Here is a 19741-nt window from a genome sequence, read left to right on the forward strand (position 1 = left end):
TTTAATTGTTTAAACTGAGGATCCTCATTGTCTTTATTCCATCTTGTAAAATAAGTGCTTCAAATCAATCATTTACAACTGGAACAGGTTTCATGTTTGTCTTGATTTAATGATTGTTTCATTGTTTTGTTAATTTGTCTTTGTCTGAGCCAGTTAAATGGTCACACCTGCACTAATTAAGGCTTGTTATTTACAGGTGTATGGCCAGGTTCAGATTGCTGCAAGCCATTTTGGTGTGCTGGAGATTGTAGACTGGTTCTCCTGTGTTTGTGAGTGGTTTTTTTAAAATAAATTATTGTGTTTTTTTTGTAAAGTTTTACTCCTTCTGCTAATTTATGTGCAGAGCATTGGCCAGCTCTGTTACAATGGGTTACATTTCTACATAGTCCATCCCTCTGAGATACTGAGAATTGACTGAGGCAATTCAGTTCAACATCCTTGCTAATGCATAATTTAGTTTGCTCCACCCTAGTCTTAAGTCTTATTGTTGGTATGTTTGCTAAATGTAACTAATGTTGCGCATGGGTTGCCTGTGTCATTCTGAACTTGTCATGTGACTTGTCTTTCTGGCCACTCACAATCCAGCCGCCTCCATCCGTGGTCATGTCGCAGTACACCTGGAGGGGCTGGCCCTCGTCTCCGCCCAGGTAGATGGTGTAGATGCCGGAGGAGGTTTCTCCGTTCAGCAGGGCCTGGGAGCAGTCCTTCGGGTACTTATACAGCACGCCAACTACACACACACACACACACACACACACACACACACACACACACACACACACACACACACAGAGTGAGATTATACTGTACTCACATTTTCCAATATCTAACTTTCAAGCCACCGACTTCGTTGCCAGATCCTTTGATGTCAGTCTTTGATGTTGGCGTATGTTTATATCTTTCAGTGGGAGAGGCTCTGTGGCCCTTCTTATAATATTGCTTTCATTTTTTCAATACACTGGAACAGAATTAAACAGTTCTGAAATCCCAACATACTGTACAACAGCAAAATTTCCCCGCCCCAAGTGTCCTTCCACAGGAAATGCTGTATAGATCTGTACAGGTCCACTTTTTGCAAAAACTAAAAAAGGCACAGAGAAGTGGAAGGGAGTGATGAGAAGAGAGGAGTGTAGAGAAGGGGTGCAGGGAGGGTACAGGATAAAGAAAGAGAGAGAAGAGGAGAGAAAGCAGAGACGGGGCAAGAGTGGAGAGTAATAAGAACAGCAGGGAGTGAAGGGGAGCACAATGCGGGAGAGAGAGGAGCGGAATACAGGAGAGAGAGGAGAGGAATACAGGAAAGAGGAGCGGAATACAGGAGAGAGAGGAGCGGAATACAGGAGAGAGAAGAGTGGAATACAGGAGAGAGAGGAGAGGAATACAGGAGAGAGATAGTAGAGAGGAATACAGGAGAGAGAGGAGAGGAATACAGGAGAGAGAAAGTAGAGAGGAATACAGGAGAGAGAGGAGAGGAATACAGGAGAGAGAGGAGCGGAATACAGGAGAGAGGAGAGGAATACAGGGGAGAGGGGAGAGGAATACAGGAGAGAGAGGAGAGGAATACAGGAGAGAGAGGAGAGGAATACAGGAGAGAGGAGAGGAATACAGGAGAGAGAGGAGCGGAATACAGGAGAGAGAGGAGAGGAATACAGGAGAGAGAGGAGCGGAATACAGGAGAGAGAGGAGAGGAATACAGGAGAGAGAGGAGAGGAATACAGGAGAGAGAGGAGTGGAATACAGGAGAGAGAGGAGAGGAATACAGGAGAGGGAGGAGTGGAATACAGGAGAGAGAGGAGAGGAATACAGGAGAGGGAGAGAGAGGAGAGGAATACAGGAGAGAGAGGAGTGGAATACAGGAGAGAGAGGAGAGGAATACAGGAGAGAGAGGGCCACACAGTTCCACAGGAGACAGGAGCAGGGTAAGTGAGAGAAGGGGACACACAGCAGTGCACTCACTGGTGGTGAAGACAGTGGTGACGTGGCGGCTCCTCTTGGGGCCGGCGATGGCCTGAAGCCTCACTGAGTACTCTGTGGAGGCGCTCAGCTGGGTCATGCCGTAGGATGTGGCTGTGGGGCTCAGGACCACTTCCTGGATGGAGTCAAGTGCAAAAACACAATCACATCCTGTCACATGTCAAAGACTAAAGCAGTTTCTACCTACTGGTGAGGTTCATTTTTACCACTTCAATAAGGTTTTTCCTGTCAAGGTAAACAATGAAGTTGAAGCCTTTAACAACCACACACACGCACCCATGCATGCACGCACATGCACAAAACCACACAAACATAACGGTACACACACACAAACGCACACACATACACACAAACCCCTGTATGGTGGAACCAGGCTGAAAGGGGCTGTAGCTCTTACAGTCATTAGAATCAGGACAACAGACCCACTGCGGGGCTGTCCCCTTTCCAGCCACCAGGTGGAGCACTCACCCTGACAGCGCCATCAGCTGACTCGAAGCTGAGGATGTAGCCAGTGATGTCAGCGCGAGGGGCCTTCCAGGTCAGTGTGGCACTCTCAGTCTGAATATTACTAGCTGCCAGGTCCTGGGGGGCGTCCACATCTAGAGCAGAGGGCGGAGTCAGAGAACACCGAGGAGGGGTATCCCGGTTACCACTAATCTATCTGTGCTGCTACTGTGGGCTGACATCTATTTGGGCCACTGTAGCACTTTGAATTACATATATTTTATGTTTTATTATACATAATGTCAGACGAACACCTCCTGCACGCTGCCTCTCTCATGAATCATCATGTTCTTTTATTAGACGAGAGATAACACTTCTGTCGCACAGACTTTCATCAGAGCGTCAGACTGAAATGTCAGCTATTGTCTAATAAAAAACGGTTGATTCATCCGCGAGGCAGTGGGTGAGAGTTGGCTGTTTGTTGTGTCTGTTTTTCTCTTTGTATCTCCCTCTTACACAGCCGAAGCACTGCACGACAGAAGTAGACTGTATTTATTTTAAATCACATTCTCATTTGTTTTGATAGATGCTTTGGATACAACAGTATATGCAATCAATGCCCAAAGAGGGATAGAAAAACAGGGATAAAAAATTGGTTACAGTTTTACGCAACATGCAGGATTAGTTGTATATTAATCTAAGTATGTAGGTCCCTTATAGAATGTGAACTTCTTAAAGAGTGAGCTCATGTCCAGTACAAATCGAAATACAATTTTTTTTGGTATTTACATTTAAATTTAAGATTTAAAGACTTCAACTGTGTTCTTCAGAGCCACTGAAAGTCTGTATGTGGTTACGCCCAACCTGGCCAGCAGATGGCAGTGTGTTGGGAGAGGAAAGCTCACCAGTGGTGAAGTCTGTGCTGGTGGCGGCACTCTTCTGGGCCTCTCTGACAGCGTACACCTTGACGGTGTAGTGCGTGGCGGGTGTGAGGGAGCTCATCTCGAACTCCACGATGTTCCCTGAAACCCGCTCCATCACCGGGGCCACTGCAGGGAGCACACAGGGCATAGACGAGCTGAGTCCACAGACTGAGGGAGGACGGGAGCCTCTGCACGCATAGCTAAAACCATCTGACTCAGGCCATTCAATGAGCTCGCATTGCAAAAGCGTTCTGCGGTAGCGCTGATGTGCAGTTGGATTTTACGCCCTTCCACCTGGAAAATCTCACACGTTCACACACTGGGCGGCAGTGTAGCATAGTGGTTAAGGAGCAGGACTTGTAACCGAAAGGTTGCCGGTTCAATCCCCGCTGGGACACTGCTGCAAGGTACTTAACCCACAACTGCCTCAGTAAAAATATCCAGTTGTATAAATGGATAACAACCGTACCAACCAACACATGGAAAACAACCGTAACCTATGTAAGTCGCTTTGGATAAAAGCGTCTGCCAAATGAATAAATGTAAATGTTCATTCCCATCTATGGGATCCTAACCGTTCAGACAGGATGTGAAACAGGGTACACCATTTCTGAGCTCAGCAGAGGCCAGTATGCAGACATTTACTGAAGGAATTAGGGTTAATTACATTACTCAACTGTGCAACTGCAGGCACCCCTCCAGCAGTCAAGTCCATGGTACAGAATACTTACAGCTCCTTCTTGAAAGGGTTTCCCTGTTTCATTTTGGCCGATTACATCTCCATTTTGATATTCACAGTTCATTTACTTATTTAAAGATTCAAACCTGCAAGCCTCTGGCTATATTTCCACCTCTTTAAACATTGCTCTACACTACTACGTTTAGGAAACTAAGCTCACCAGCTGGTCACAGTTCTGCTTTCTGAGATGACACAAACACGGACAGTACATGTTGGCAGTTGAACAACATCCTTAGAGTAGCAGACTTCCTGCTGATGTGCGGTTAGAGGGAGCAGCAGCCAATCAGAGCTCTTCGAGCCACGCCTGTTCCCTGTACCTGTGTCCGAGCTGTAGGTGATGACGTAGCCGTCGATGGTGGCGATGGACGGCTGCCACATCAGCAGCGCCTCGGTGTCCGTGATGTTGATGGCCGTCAGGCCGCGAGGCTTGTCCAGGGCTTTGTGGGAACAAGCACAGGCAATCAGGGTAAAGGTTCAGCCACATCCCACACATCTCGGAGGATTCAAACTGCAAGCGTCTGGAATGGTAGTGAAGCATCAGGTGTGTCTGCTGCTGGCGAGGGGTTACAAGTGTCCCAGACACTCTGGGGTTTGTTTCAGACCCTGCATGTTCTAGGAAAAATAGTTTAAATCCTGTCCAAAAGCCACAGAGCATTCAGCTAATTATTTGCTAAATACTGAAACGTTGTACAAGGAAAAATTTGTGTGTGAGTATGTGTGTGTGTGTGTTTGTGTGTGTGTGTGTTTGTGTGTGTGTGTGTGTGTGTGTGTGTGTGTGTGTGTGTGTGTGTGTGAGAAACTCACCTGTGGTCACACTGGCTGAGCCAGGCTCACTCTCCTCCATACTCTTCACAGCGATGACAGTCACCTGGTAGGTGACCCCAGGGGTCAGGTTGGACAGCACGGTCTGGGAGACAGCACCGTTCACATTCACAGTCATAGGACTTCCTGCGGAAAGGGACAGAGCACGTGTGAAAGACCAGTCTGACAGCCTGGGGTCCCCAAATCAACATATGAATAAATCTGGTGCTCTACAGTATGTATGGATTTGCCTCCATTATCCTCCACTATCGCTGTTGCCTCAGTGAGCTATGCCCACAGACAGCTGAAGGATGGACCTTTAGATTTCCCAAACAGAAATAGTCTGAATCATAACTCAGTAACTGAGCTATAGTGAGCAATAGTGTTCTGTAGTGGTTGTTTCAAAAAAAATTTCAATTAATTACAAACTTTCAAGCTCGTTATTTCCAAATAGCTGCCGTTAAAAGAAAGTTTCAGCACAGCAGCTTTGAAGTAATAAGGAAAAAAAAAACGGTTAAAACACACTTCAGTGGAACCACTGTGTTGTTGTTGTTATTTGTATTCATCAGTGTGACAGGGAATTTAAACACGTCTGTACTGAGAAAAACAAAAGCCAAAAAAAACCCCAACATGGACTCGACATCGGTTAAAAATCAGCTGGTATGTTTTTCTAACCACCAGCAGAGGGCAGACAAGGATTGACATTCCATCATAATTTTCCCAGTGACTACAGGAACCACTTTGAGAGAAAAAAAGGAAAAATCCAGGCTGTTTAAGTTTAAAGTTAGAAAGTGTGTTTCACAACCTGAAAACCTGTCAGACTGACCCAAAATGGCCACCCCTGACATTACTACGACACTGAAGTGTGAAATGTGAAATGTGTGAAGTGGGTTATTGAAAGATGACACGATTTTAGCTTAAATGAAATAATATCAATCCTTTCTCTAAAGCAGTACATACAGCACTAATACCACATTACATTTTCTGTGAAATATGACCTTTGATTTGTTGATTTCAACAATGCAATATCTCACTCTCTAACTTCCAAAGATACAGACACAGCTGATCATCCCATATGACACTCTGTTACATTGAAGCTACTTCTTCAGCTTCAAGGCTGGAGGTTTAGGCTTAGAAAGTGACCTACAACATGGCAATTCATTTGTTGTAATACTGAAGCTATATAAAGCTCAGAGTGATCACATTAACCGCATACATCTGCTTCACTCCTGTCTCTGATGTGTTTCTGTCTGAGAATCTGCGGAGCGTGTGGATTGGCCAGAGCAGTTCTGGAACGCGCTGTGTCCCCTGGAACACTCCTCTGCATCTTCAGAACTACACCAAACCCACTCTAAAGCACAGACAGAATCCCCGCTCACAAACGCTCAAGAGAATAGGAAAGTCTGAACCCACAGCCCTCACCCCCGGGAACTATGTTGTACCCTCTCAGTGTATTAACAGCTGGCCAAATTCTCATGTCTCCACAGCTTGAATGTAACCGTGATCCCTGCTGCTGGCAGGGCTAATGCTCCGCTTCGGCTCCTTGGCACACTTTGGGCACTTACCCCCCTGGGCTGGCACGTAGGTGACCCGGTAGCTGTCCACTCGGGCGCGGGGCACGGTCCAGTGAACGGTGGCGGAGGTGTCAGTGACGTCAGAGAAGCGGATGCCCTTGGGAGAACCCACACCTGGTGCCGGTGTCGCCAACAGAGCGCGGGAGAGAGGAAACAGACCACAGACGGGATGGGGAGGTTACTGTCTGAGAGGGCATCTCTGCGGCAGGCAAACACGGCCCCAGCCAGGGGAAGTCCCCTGTGCTCTCAGCTGGAGGGATTCCTTACAGTTTTCTTATAGTCAAGAAAACAAAAAACAGCTGAACCACAGAACACATCAAAACTGCATCCAACATTCTAAAAGACTCATAACAGACAATATGAGGTGTTGGGGGGGGTGCACTGGTAAAGAAAATCAGTTCAGATCCTCAGATCAAGGCTTAATAAAACAAAGATCTAATAATAGATAGACAGATTTAATAAAATAAAGATCTACACTGAATTAAAAAGCTGAGGAGAAAAAGATCAATGACTCGACGCAAGGCCGAAGGGTAATCAAGACGAGAGAGATGTATTGAAACAAAGAGGCAGTTTGCAGCAGATATCACAGACGAAGCACAGTATCAGGCACGACAGACGCACAGAGAGATTAGCTCACCCCCATTTCACTAACACAAAAGTGACACATGCCAGCGTCACACTCGAGATTAAAAAGGGGGCTCCCCCGGGACCTCAGGGGACAACAGGAAATGCACGTCCTTTGAACACACATGCGCGTCTCTGACTGCATGACTGGACGGGCAGACATAAACACCAGAAAGATCTTCATCGCATGCTGGAACAGCACCAATAGAGGTCTAAAATGAGATTGTCTCTGGTGCAGTTGTGTGGAGACACAGACACAGTGACCTGCATGGCATTATCAGACCTTGCTCTGGTGCTTTGGACTGTTAACTTTCAGAAGGGGGAGAAAGGAGCTAGCAAACAGAAGCCAGGCAAGTGACACTACACAGCAGGTGCACACAAAGAGATGGGCGCTCTTCCTGCTGAATCTCAGAGCGCTCAGCAGTGAGCGACACAGGAAAACAACAGAACGCTGGCAGAGACAGAGACAGAGACATTCCTGTGGGGGAATCAAAGGCAGCGCAGGGACATCTCAGTCAAATTTCTGCTTTCTTATCTCCTGAAACATGCTGGAGAAGGTGAAACAAGTGTCAATGAACACTGCAAGCTGCTGTAGTTTTGTACTCTGAAGCAAGCCATCAATCCTTTTGTACCTAGAACAGTGGGTTATTTAGTTATCAAGTTAGTAGATGACAGACAAACACAAACTGTTAAAACACAAACTGTCCTTTGTGCATGAGCACTTTCTATCCCTCAGTCTGTGTCCAGCCAGGACATCACAGAAGACATAGAAGAGTGTGGCACACAGTTAACAAGGAATTATGAAGAATAAAAAAATTTAAGAGGCTTAAAAAGTTAAAAAGTTAAGGGGCGCATTTGCCAGTCACCAATTTTTCCCGGGACCGATTTTGGTGCAAAGAATACCTGTTTGTGCTACACCGGTGATGGCCTTGGAGCGCCATCCCAAAGTGACACCGTACAGCTCGATTTCGTACTCGGAGTCTTCGCTCAGACCCGTTACGACTTTGAACCTCTCTTTCCCGGCAACGCCGAACTCCTGCAGATCAGCCAGATTCTCGGCATTGCTAACTCTAATGACGAAGCTATCAAAGACGTCCTCTTCGGCTTTCCATGACAGTCGGAAACTGTTAGGCGTGACGTCCGATACGAGAAGGTCCTCCACTTCTGGTTCAGCCTCTGGATGACAAGGGAATATGTTTTTTCCGCCTCTTTTTAAGATCACAAAATTATTACATTCTCGCAGAAGATAGCAACAGTTAAACTGAAGAAGACGCCTGTGACATCTGTCACAACGGTTAGACACATGTTAAGAGATCAAAAAGGGAGTCAGTAGATTGTGACAAATAAGATAATTTAAGGTGGGTTGTGTCCACAGTACACCATGCAGTTCAAACCTGTAAGTCAATACCTCCGGCGTTTACCTCTTGGTTAAGTGTGACTAAGTAAGAGGTTACAGTGCAGTGCAGCAGTTGTGTCTTCACTTTTTTTGGATACATACTATTATTTCTGGGACTGTAAGGCTCAGAGGAGAGTGAGATGTGTGCAGCTGTGTTTCGGAAATCAGAACACATGTTCTGCAATCTTCAACGTGGCTGCTTAAGTGGTAACCGGGGAACCAGGGAATTCACTCGAGGTGGCTTGACAGTAAGGTGTCTAAATTTGGCTAAAAATTTCAGCAGAAAAGCTCACCCTCCCATCTGTATGTCCAGAGGCACATGAATCAGCCCAGAGGTGAAACAAACTTGGGGATTAATGCTGGATTTAGCGGTTTATCTTGTCTTAACGTTTTCCCGGGTATTCAAAACATGGACAACTTGCTGCACTGATTCTGTCTCTCTGTCTTTATTCAAAGGTGCACATGAGGTGAGAGGTGCATTCAGTGTTCACACCAGTGTAACCTCATGCACCTGCATTCAGTAGTAGTGAGATTTAAAAAAAAATCAAGTTAATGCACCAACTGTACAGAGATCTCATGCAGAAAACAGTCTGATTGACACTGCTGTGCTCCTCTGTTTGATCTGATGCGAGGCAGCAATGGGGTCGGTCCGAACTACTACTACTGATTTGCTGCTCTCAGGGAAGCAAATCAGTCTGACTACAGCCCTGACACTGCAGCACATGGGGATAAGCGCAGTCGTTCCCGTTCTGAAGTAAGCAGAAGGTAAAATCCTGCTCTTGACCCATTTCAAGGAACACACAGCAAATACTTGCCAAGCAGACTGCATGTCCATAATTTAGAGAGACATAATTTAGAGATTTAGAGAGACAGTGAGGTATAAAAATAAGGAGTGCCGCTTCTTCTCTGTAACAAAACTGAAGGGTGAAACACACACAGGTCAGGCACATGTAAAACAGGAAGACTGAGACTTCCACCCATTGGAGGAGGAAGAAGAAACAGCAGAACTGTGGGAAGGAAAAAGGAGAGGTGTGCTGTGCGTGTATGGTGTGCCGAGAGCTGGAGTGTTCTTGAACCCAGGCACACTGTGTCAGGTACCGCCCAGAATGCTGAGGTGGTGTACAGAAGCATGGAGCACTGCGCACCTCATCAGTGGAGCTCACGTTTACTGAGCAGAGACCAGAGTCTGCCCCCAGTGTGTCAAAATGGACAAAGTTGGGAGGCAACCTGAATTAACCCCCAGCCAGCCCTGCTTATTCTGTGAAATGGTCCAAACAAAAGGGGTCAGTGTCTCCGAAACATTTTACATTTACATACATACATCTTCTACTCCGTGCCACGCTGTTAATGATGAGAACAGAGCGGGTAGTGTTTCGGGGGGTAGAAGGGACCTCATGATGAAAGGAGAGATGGTGAGATAAGTTTTTGTGTTTACAGTAATTGCAAAAAAAAGTTCCACATTCAAAGTTTTAGTGGCATGAACTCAGCCATGTCTGACACACATGAATAAACATGGCAATGTTCAGTAACCACATTTTATGTGAACATTATGTTTTTTTGCAGAAGAGACTGCTAGCTATAACACTCCACTGAAGCAAGTATGAATTCATGTTGAAACAGCCAAGTCAAATTACTGGACCACAGAAAATCACTAATGATAGGCAAGGCAAAGTATCCACCTCAGTTAGAACCCATTATTGATTTGTGGATCGAAATGTTTGGCGCAACTCAGACATTACTGGCCTTCAGTTCATAAGGGCTGTTGAATATTTTAAGACCGAGGAGCAGAGGTATTCAAATGTACAGAGGATCCTGAATGGAGTAAGAGTCTCAGTAAGCCCCAGTCTCCCACAATCTCATCTGCATTCGTCAGACTTCCAGATATCATTTGTCAGTTGTGCCAGAATATGGTTTAAAAATAAAAAAACCCTTTCACCCTTTTCTGTCAATTTATATTCTTTTTCCCAGTTAAGGTACAATTCCTTAGGTAAGCTAGCAGCATGACAGAAATATATCGGATGGAAAAAATAGTTTCTTCAACCTTTGAACCTGTAACAGTCGCTGAATACATCAGGGTGGAACATGTAGGAGCGCTGTGATTTACTGAGTCTACATGCGGCGTCTGCGCTGACGTGCTGTCATCCCTTTTTAATTAGTGGAAAACAGCTGCGGATTTAAGCAGGGGAATGGAGAGTGGGAGACGGAACCGTGTGGTGGAAGAGAGCCCGAAATCTGGTGACGCCTCTCAAAAACGACACTTTCGCACCTGCCAGCGAGGAGACCAGATTGCAGAACAAGTCCGATTTTCCGGCACCCCCCGGGTCAAGGCCCGGAGTACCGCTCTTCCTCACTTGCAGATTCTCGTAACATGAACCCAAGAGCGGTCCAAACACTCAGTCTTTCCCCGGGAAGGGGAAAAGGGTGAGGATCCCTTAGGTGTGGGCAGATGAGGCAGCTTTGTGAGGGCTTTTGCTTCTGTTTTTAGGAACGTATCTGACAGGGGCAAAATGGTGGTTAGCTTCTGCTGGTAATGGATAAGTGCAGGAGGACTTGACAGCAGGAGGTCACAGCTGTTAGTCACAGGAAGTGCTGTGCTGCAGTGGATGTCTGCACTGTACTGTAATTAAGCCAAGATGCTTCCAGCGGGAACACACGAGGACACACGCCGATGGCCTGGCCTGAGTGAATGTGGACGAAAGCAGAGGCTTACACAGGGGAAAACAGCGATACCGGGCATCAGAAACGAACAAGACGAGCAGTTGAACGGCTGCTCCGCAAAATGTCCAAATTTCCCAAACAAAGAACCCCAATGTTAAATTTAAAGAGGGAGCTTTCCTCTGCTGCAACTCATCACCCTTCTGCGTCACTGGAAAGAGGCTTGGGTCCAGACGTCCTGGAACGTTGATTTGAAGCCTCGATCTCAGTGAATCGCGGCACGGGCGCACAGCGGGCGTCTGCCGGACGGAGCAGGAGTGGTAGTGAGACGTGCTGTCGGTCCTCGTTAAGGAGCCGGCTGGCGCCCGCCATCTGCTCGCTGCGAGTGTGGGGGTTTCTCCAGAGCGCTAACGCGTGGCGGCCCGCTGATCCCCTGCCTCAGACCTGCCTCCGAAATCCCACCCAGGGATTACAAAGAGGAGCCTGCCACACGGCGCGGTCTATCCTGTTGAGGGGGTCTCAGCCCACATCTTAGAGAAGGCTTTATCTAACAACCGGTATCACCCGGAGCTAATGCACACAGGTGTATGAGTACTAAACTACACTACATTAGACTATGGCCATTCAGCAGACAACTCCATCAAGGTGAGTAAAGTGCCTTGAAGGGTGCAACAGCAGTGCTCCAGTGGGGAATCGAACCAGCAACCTTTCATTTACTAGCTCTGCTACCTTTTCGGTACACCACACTGCTGCCAACTATACCAATCTTCTGAAGCTCTTACTGGCAGTGCCCCGTTGCAGGGAGCGTGGCGGATCTTCGGGGATCTGCCTTTCCTGTTTTTCCAGCTACTGGATACGGGCTGGACCGGCACCAGGGCGTGCTCCAAAGACGGGCTTTGTTTCGCAGTCGGGTCAACTCAGCGCATGCAGACGCAATGGAGTCGGCCGACGGCGAAAAAAAAAGCGTCTGGATGGCGTTGGGTGAATCGGGATTAAGCAAATGCCCTCCTTCAGCTGGTTTGCCTTTTTATGCATTAGTATGCAAGGTTGAGTGCCAGCCACATTCAGCTGTGGGCTCTGCAATTCCTGGCAGTCTAACCCCAATACCCCCACCACCTCCCCCCAAAAAAGTGTGAATGTAAGCATAAGAAGGGAAAGAAGTCCAGAGCAATGCTGGGAGAGTCCGCTGAAAGGAGCCCTCCCAGGAAGATGCAAAATAGCAGTGAAAACCCCTGTGCTCTCTGCTATGGGATACTTCTGTGGCAACCAACCATCCCTCGAAAAATCTGCATTTCCTTTCAGTTTTGGCCACAAAGATTAAAAAAAAGCCAGAAAGCATCATCAAGCATGATTCATGGGAAAAGCAGATTTGAATTTTTTTTTTCCTCCTGTCCATCTAGAGCTCCTTTGGAACGATTGGATGATTCCCTTCTTGGAGGAGAAAGGGGGCAGGAAGTGAAGCATTGGAGAAGTCAGCTCCTGTGACAGCACATGGGAGAGAAAGTGCTGGGATTATGGGTGGGGGGTGGGGGGGGCTGTGTATGACATCTTGGAACAATGCATTGTGGGAAAGGTTACACTGTAGATGCTGCTGTGTCAGCCAAAATGGAATTAGTAACCTCCAGGAAATAATTGTTACATATCCTTTCTGTGCAGTGCCAGGAGACAATGAGGCTCTTTGACATGGAGATAGACAGATTCAAACGGCCAATCAGAAGACTCTAGGAAGCAGTGTGTACTGGCTTTGCTAACAGAAAGTTAAAAAATAACCACAGAGCAGAGTCTACCTGCCATTGTGCTGGTAGAAAGAGCTACAGTAGTCTTAAAAAATGGATTTTCAAACTTGTTTTAACTTTGTATTTCATGGGATTTTCACCTCACCTTTGCTACATTCTTGCACACACGGAACTAATTTTAAGTCATGTCTGCGTAGCTATAACAGTCTGGAACAATATTTGACTGTAGGGAAGAAAAACCTTTCCGTCTGTCTGAACAGTCTCTGGAGCTTTAATGCGTACCACTCCACAAAAAGAGATTACAGAGACCGATAGACACAGATAATAAATAGACAGAAATATACAGATACGTCATGTCATAATGATACGGCATATCTGTCATTAGTCATATCTTAATTTACCTGTCAGTTGCAGCTTCTCAGATCAAACTCAGGCACTTTTTCCTTTCAAATGTTATACTTTACACTTCAAACACATTTTTAGCTCTGCCGCTACTGGCGTTTTCTGTCTTTGGAGGGATTTGTCTTTGTGCATGAGTGTGTCTGAAGACTGAAATAAGGACCACTTCAACAAATCATTAAAGAATGAATGGCTGCATTTTAGCTAATGGAAACTGGAGAGCTCTTTACAGCCTAACACAGTACAGACTACCAACTGTAGTGAAATTACAAAATTACCAACATCAAAAGCGAAATATTACATTGCACTATTTAAAGAGACACTTCTATAATTTACTATTACATCAAATAATATACCATACAGTAATAAATATCTGAGAGAATATGTCTGAAACTGAAATTAGAATGACACATATTAACCCGACATCTGTATGAGATTAATTAATTCCTATCCCACCTCCTGATACTTCATTCAAACCAGCTCTACATTTTATATGTGCTTGAAAATGCACATGCACAAACACACACCCACATGCACAAACACACACACACAGACACGCGCGCACACACACACGCACACACACACGTGCACAGACACGCGCGCACACACACGTACACACACACACACACACACACAGACACGCGTGCACATGCACGCACAAATGCGCGCACACACACACACGCACACACACACTGGCAAAAGGACACAGTGACAAAGAAAATGCGACTTCCAGTGGGAGTGACAGGCAGAACAGAAAGGATAGGGGCCCAGCAGGTGATGAGCGCGGAGACAGATTTTCATAAACAGTTTTCATAAAGCCTGTGATGACTGGTGCCTCTTAATAATGACACAAAGACATGCTGAGGCTTGTTCAGTTAGCACTTTGCCATGTCAACAAATATGGCTCAAAGAGAAGGTGGAGAAGCAGGATGAACACATGGCCGGTCCAGGCCATTTGAAAGAGCAATACGCTTACATGTTGTTGACACCCAAACAGCACCATTCTATCAACCATAAATGCGTTTTGTCTGGTGTGTGGCTGTCTGTACTGAATGTACCTGTCACTAGCAACATTCTGAATGAACAGTATGTGTCACAAATGAATTGCGGTCAGATTTGTCACGCTCTCTCTCGAAGGTCAGGGCATCAGACAGGGTGGAGACGCTTCTATGACGGATGGCGAAAGAAGAGAGCGGGGAGAGGTTTCGTTTCTGACAGCCATGACATTTCAGGATTGAGGCATTAGGAAGCGCCCTCACAGGGGCGGGAAACTCATATTAATCACGGCAGGAACAGCAACAGTGCAGGCCAGAAAGCTACAGCCCTGAAACTGCTGCTTTATTCTTAAGAAGCTTGCCTGTTTTTTAAATAGATTGCACTTATAAAGCACCTTTCATGTTCCTAGAGATGCTGGAATATGTATTATCCCTCTTCTGCTGATTCCTTTTCATTCAATGTGACTAACGTAGTTGTGTTAGGTTTCTGAACCTCTTGTTAAATAACCTTAACCGCAACAAAGAGATGGGGTTAGATTGACTAACTTTGATCACAACAAAGCATTCATTAATTTTTTTCCATTATGTCTTTTTCCATTTCATCTGAGGTACAAACAGGGCGGACCTGCAACATTAGGTGCTGTCAGTTTAAAACGAATCTGCCACTGATGGATAATCCTGACAGAAACTGGCTTTGTAATTATAATTACATTACAGTTTTCAATTTTTCCATCCTGTGTATTTCTACACTTGGATACATGGGCGTCAGTTTGTTCTGAAAAGTACTGGGGACAGATTAAGTTCAACTAACTAAAGGCTTTCAGAAAGTGGTGGGGATGAAATGGGCCACAACAAAAAGTGGTGGGAACATGTCCCCAGTGTCCCTAGCGTAAATGACGCCTATGGATGGATACAGACTGTGAGAATTTGGGTTAGGTACCTTGATCAAGTACATCATAGCAGGGCCCTACTGAGGAATCTACCAGTTACTTCTGGGTTATAAGACCTGTTGCTTGCCACAATGCCACACTGCCAGCTTGGCTTATTTAACATGTGGAAAATAGTCAAAATCAGGTTCAGGAGAACTACTGAATACCAGTAAGTTTTCCTTCTCCCATATTGGTAGCTCACTAGTAAAGAAATACAGGCAGAAATGGTCTCACTGTGGGATGCTGCTGTTTTTTGAGTTTTATGTGAACCAAAGACTGTTTTCTGCAAGAAACTATGACCTTTAAACTTGGAATATTAAAGCAGAGCTTCAAAACCAACACTTTCCCTGGGTTTTAGCCTCTACTAAGCCAACCATAGATGTCTTTGAGCATTTGAGCATTTAGCCCTGTACTGAAATGGAAACCATACAGTGGAGGTGAGTCTTCATCATTTCTAATGGCATTGAGTATGGTAACTGGTTTTAAAAGAAGCAATAAATAAATAATCGATTGTGGGGTTTTATCTTATGAACTAATGAATGATCTTAAACTGCAGATAATTGACCAATAAACGTATCAGGATGAAAGGAAGTACATTAGCACCGTTATGGAGAGGGAAGACGCTCGTGCCAATGCACTCAGCATCTCTCTGTACTCAAGCCAATGCAAAGATCACAACACAGGTAGCCCCTTTGAAACCGTCCAGGAGGGCCCATTTAGCCCAGAGATATGTGAGCAGATGGGTGGGCCTGTTTGTGTACTCCTGGGGGGGCTTCATTGGGGGGTGGGTAGTCTTTGTTGGGTGTAAAGAAGTGAGAAATCGAGATGATCAAAATGCTGACTGAAAGACAGGCTGAAATTGTTTTGGAGTTGGATGTGTTTTTTTTTTTTGCAATCACTGCAATCAGGAGGGAAACTCACTCACCAAGGGAGAAGGACCTCATGTGATCACTAAAACTGGGCATGTGGCGTACAGAGGTGTGTGTGTGTGTCTGTGCGTGTGTATGTATATGTGTGTGTGTGTGTGTGTGTGTGTGTGTGTGTGTCTCTGTGTGGGGTGGTGGGTGTTTGTATGAGATAGGCCAGTGGTTTCCAGATTGCTCCCTTCCCTGCAATAATGAGGACCCATTCCTCCTTTGCTTTAGGAAGAAATCATGACACAGTGGCTGAAGGGCTGAGTGACAGTGTAAATCTTCATCAAATGACAAAAAGAAAAAATAGATATTACAGGTAGTGTGCAGCATGCAGTGTGTGTAGCAAATCAGTGTGTAAAAGATAGAGAAGATAAAAGAGAAAAAGATTCAGAAGAGCTGAGAGAGCTGTTTCTGGGCTCCACAGGGCTTGTCTGGAGAAAAAAAATGCAGTGGGGAAGAAAAGAAAAAGTGGTATGCAGAGTGTGAGGAGGAGGAAGAGGAGGAGAAGAAAGGCAGAAAGAGTCCAGGACTCCGCTGGGAGGAATACCTGTGGTGGCCTCAGCAAAGGAGGGTTCTAACAGGTTACCCCGGAACACCCCATACACAGTGATACTGTAAGTGGTGCTGGGGATGAGGTGGGCGACGCCCAGAGTCCGGGCGTTGCCGGGGAGGGTGTGGTTCTGACAGTCACTCCCCTCTAAATCTGTAAGCTCAATCAGAAAGCCCTCAAACTCGCCCTCCTCCGGGCTCCAGGACACATTGAAGCTGTCCCAGGACACGTCGGAGATGGTGAGATTACCCAGTACCGGCTTCTCCTCCTCTGGACAACAAACAAACCATAAATCATAAATCAACAGCAAACAAACAAACATTAAGAGCATGGGCATGAGAGAGAGGGGTATGATTTTGAAGTGAGTTTGCAGGCATGCATCTCAAAGCTCTTCCCCAGTGATCGGTTTACAGTAGAAGAGTCTATAGTAGCAGCTGTTTGGTATCTGAGCTGAGAGGACGTTGAGCAAGTGATCATTAATAATTTAGAAAAATGGACCGCTTAAGAGGCAGAAATGCACCTCAAACCCAGATCATCTCAACAAGGCAACTTCAGCCTCACAGAGTGTTGCAGAGTGGTGTGAGATCGTTTTCTGACACGGAAACACTGTCGTGGGAGTAACGCAAGAAAAGCCAATTTGGTGACGTATACTTCTGTGAAAAATGAACGGTTGGCTTTGAGACTGCATGCCGGCTTTCAACTCACTTGAAATCATGACAAAACAGCCTTAAAAATGCAAACATGAAGACTGGGAGATACATTTGAATGAATGAAGACAATAAATGCTTTGGAGGAAAGTCAACACAAATTGGTAAAGACCACCCCAGCAAAGTGCAGGCAAGTGTAAGAGCAAGATCCGTGAGGGAGGTCCAGTGCTATCCAGTGCTCTGTACACCTCTGTGGACTGAAGCCAGGCAAAATACCCCAACGTTTTCCTCTGCAAGTCACTACTGTATGGCGTAATGCGAATTCAAAAGATCCATTTGTCAAAATGTCTTAATGCATACGTTATACGCGCTGTCCTGAAGAGTTTGGTGTGTCCCAGGCAGTATCAGGGAGGATGTTTCTATTGGCAGGTCCACTAGAGAGCACATATGCTCTCCTCCCAGAGCTGGAACTGGTCTGGCGTGAGCTGGATTCTAAGCTGGCTGATCCCAGTACAGTACAGTACAGTACAGACTGCTTTTCCATTGCATTAACAGAGGTATAGAATGTGATGTCACACAGAATGCCGTCTGCTTGGACCTTATCTGTCCTCAAAGGCCCCAGATAAACTAAACTCCTTACTATGCCTATCTATGTCCGGTTGTTTTGCGTTATCAACGTGGTGGATTTGAACTTATGACTTGGTGATTTTTATTGAATCCAGGGGTATGTTCTCCCAGGCGCTCCATTGGCTCTGTACCTAAGGTACAGATTACATCTCTGTACATTTGAATGATTATCGGGTGCCCTCTGGGGGTAATCCTGCAGTTGTATTTTATGCATGTCTATCGGTGCTCAGACAATAAGAAAACTGGTCACAAAAAAAGGAAAACAGGCTTAACCAGCGGTGGAGAGGAAGCGTAAGAGAGAGGAAACGGCCGTGGAGCTGGAGAATCCTCATTGGACAGCATCAAGGGTCCCCTGACAAAAGAAGCCATGATTACACGTCCTTTCAGCAGCGGGTGTAAAATGGGATTAAAAAAAAGAGATATTTACTCTCACAGGGGTCTTTATTCACCTCCATCTGCTCAGCACGCAAGGGGGACAATCCGGCCCACGAGGGGGTACCTCAGGAAGGTCACCGTCACAAAAGGCGGGCGGTGACCGGCGAGCTCATTGGCGTGACCGCTCTCTTTTCACGGGCCCTTAGGATCGGCGTGCACCTGCCTTGCTTGCGCCCGGCAGCTTGTGTGTTAATGGCTCTGAACGAGCCATTAATCTTTTGAAGGTCCCGCGCAGCCCGCCCAGGGGCGGGAGGTGCGCGACGCGCTTCAAAAAGGTGATGAAGCCATGCAGAGCCATTCAGGTTCCTCACGGTGATGCACACGAGAGGGACAGCGAGCTTCTCAGTGCTTTAACGGGGGCTCACCGTACCCCCCCACCAGTTCCAGAGGCAGCCAGCGAGCTACAGCCAGGGGGATGCGGTGCACTGGTCTTTATCCCATAATCACCCTATAAACCCATATTATTGACCTGCGTGATTAACCAGCTTATCAATTTAAATAAGGATAAGCCATCAGCAGCAGATTCCTGTTTGCAGCTGATTGCATGTACTGAGATTGCTCTGCATTTGCGCAATTCACACTGCTCTCATTTTAGCTGCAAAGACATGGGTTTTAGATAAATAAAAATCTTATGCTATAGTCAGAACTAGTTAACTGGTTATCATGATCTCTTTGTTTTAGTCAAATTCATTACATGTACACAACAGCAATGCCACGACATTACATAAAATTAAACATACAAAAAATATTGAAAATTTATCTTAAAGAATATATTTTTAGCTCAGTGAGAGTATTTAATATAAATGTAAATTCTTGCTGTTTTGATATATTGCAATACGTTTCTATTTTACTTTGATATATTTTAATTATATTTGCAATATATTGGCCTGAAAAACGCATTTCTGAGCATATTACAGTACATTTCATTTGCATCTGCTGCTGAGGGGGGATCCTAACTGTAACCGATAAGTCTGTGAATGGGGGCGCAGCTGCAGGGCCGACATCAGTTTGCATGCGATTCCTCCGCCCTCTGCATTCCCGACACGCCGCCCGCCACCGCCCGCCGCTCATCGCAGCGGAGACGGCCGAGGGAGAGAGAAACGCAGGATGATGAAGATGAATGAAATGGCTGATTGTTGGCACCGGCCTGCAGAGGATGAGAGCTGCTTGCTGAGGCTGAGAGGGGGAAGGACAGTTTCAGGAAGTGTGCTTTCAATCCACACCCCCGCTGTCTCCGCACCCGGGATGTGTTTGGAAGGGAAACCCAAGGCAATTTTCTTCTGCAATGAAAAGTCACACTTCTGGGTTTTTTTTTGAAAAGTGAACTGAAAAGTGATTTGTAAAGGACCCAATCTGAAGCTGCTCTTCTTCAAGTGCCAAGT

General features: G+C 46.1%; 1 protein-coding gene across 3 annotated transcripts in view; it reads right to left on the bottom strand.

The window, feature by feature from the left end:
* Window positions 1-19741, bottom strand: part of LOC118776431 (tenascin-like) — a 57403-nt gene that overhangs the window by 3386 nt on the left and 34276 nt on the right. For 2 of the 3 annotated variants that reach the window (XM_036526787.1, XM_036526786.1), the window contains 7 exons: window positions 6444-6566; window positions 4882-5025; window positions 4395-4514; window positions 3321-3464; window positions 2440-2570; window positions 1954-2086; window positions 579-730 (listed from right to left, as the gene is read on the bottom strand). In XM_036526787.1, the coding sequence (XP_036382680.1) occupies window positions 579-730; window positions 1954-2086; window positions 2440-2570; window positions 3321-3464; window positions 4395-4514; window positions 4882-5025; window positions 6444-6566 (947 nt within the window). Of the gene's footprint in view, window positions 1-578; window positions 731-1953; window positions 2087-2439; window positions 2571-3320; window positions 3465-4394; window positions 4515-4881; window positions 5026-6443; window positions 6567-7979; window positions 8253-16647; window positions 16921-19741 lie in introns of all 3 variants that reach the window. The other variant, XM_036526788.1, reaches the window with a different exon arrangement.

Source organism: Megalops cyprinoides, chromosome 4 (genome assembly GCF_013368585.1).
Source record: "Megalops cyprinoides isolate fMegCyp1 chromosome 4, fMegCyp1.pri, whole genome shotgun sequence".
NCBI classification, from domain to species: domain Eukaryota; kingdom Metazoa; phylum Chordata; class Actinopteri; order Elopiformes; family Megalopidae; genus Megalops; species Megalops cyprinoides.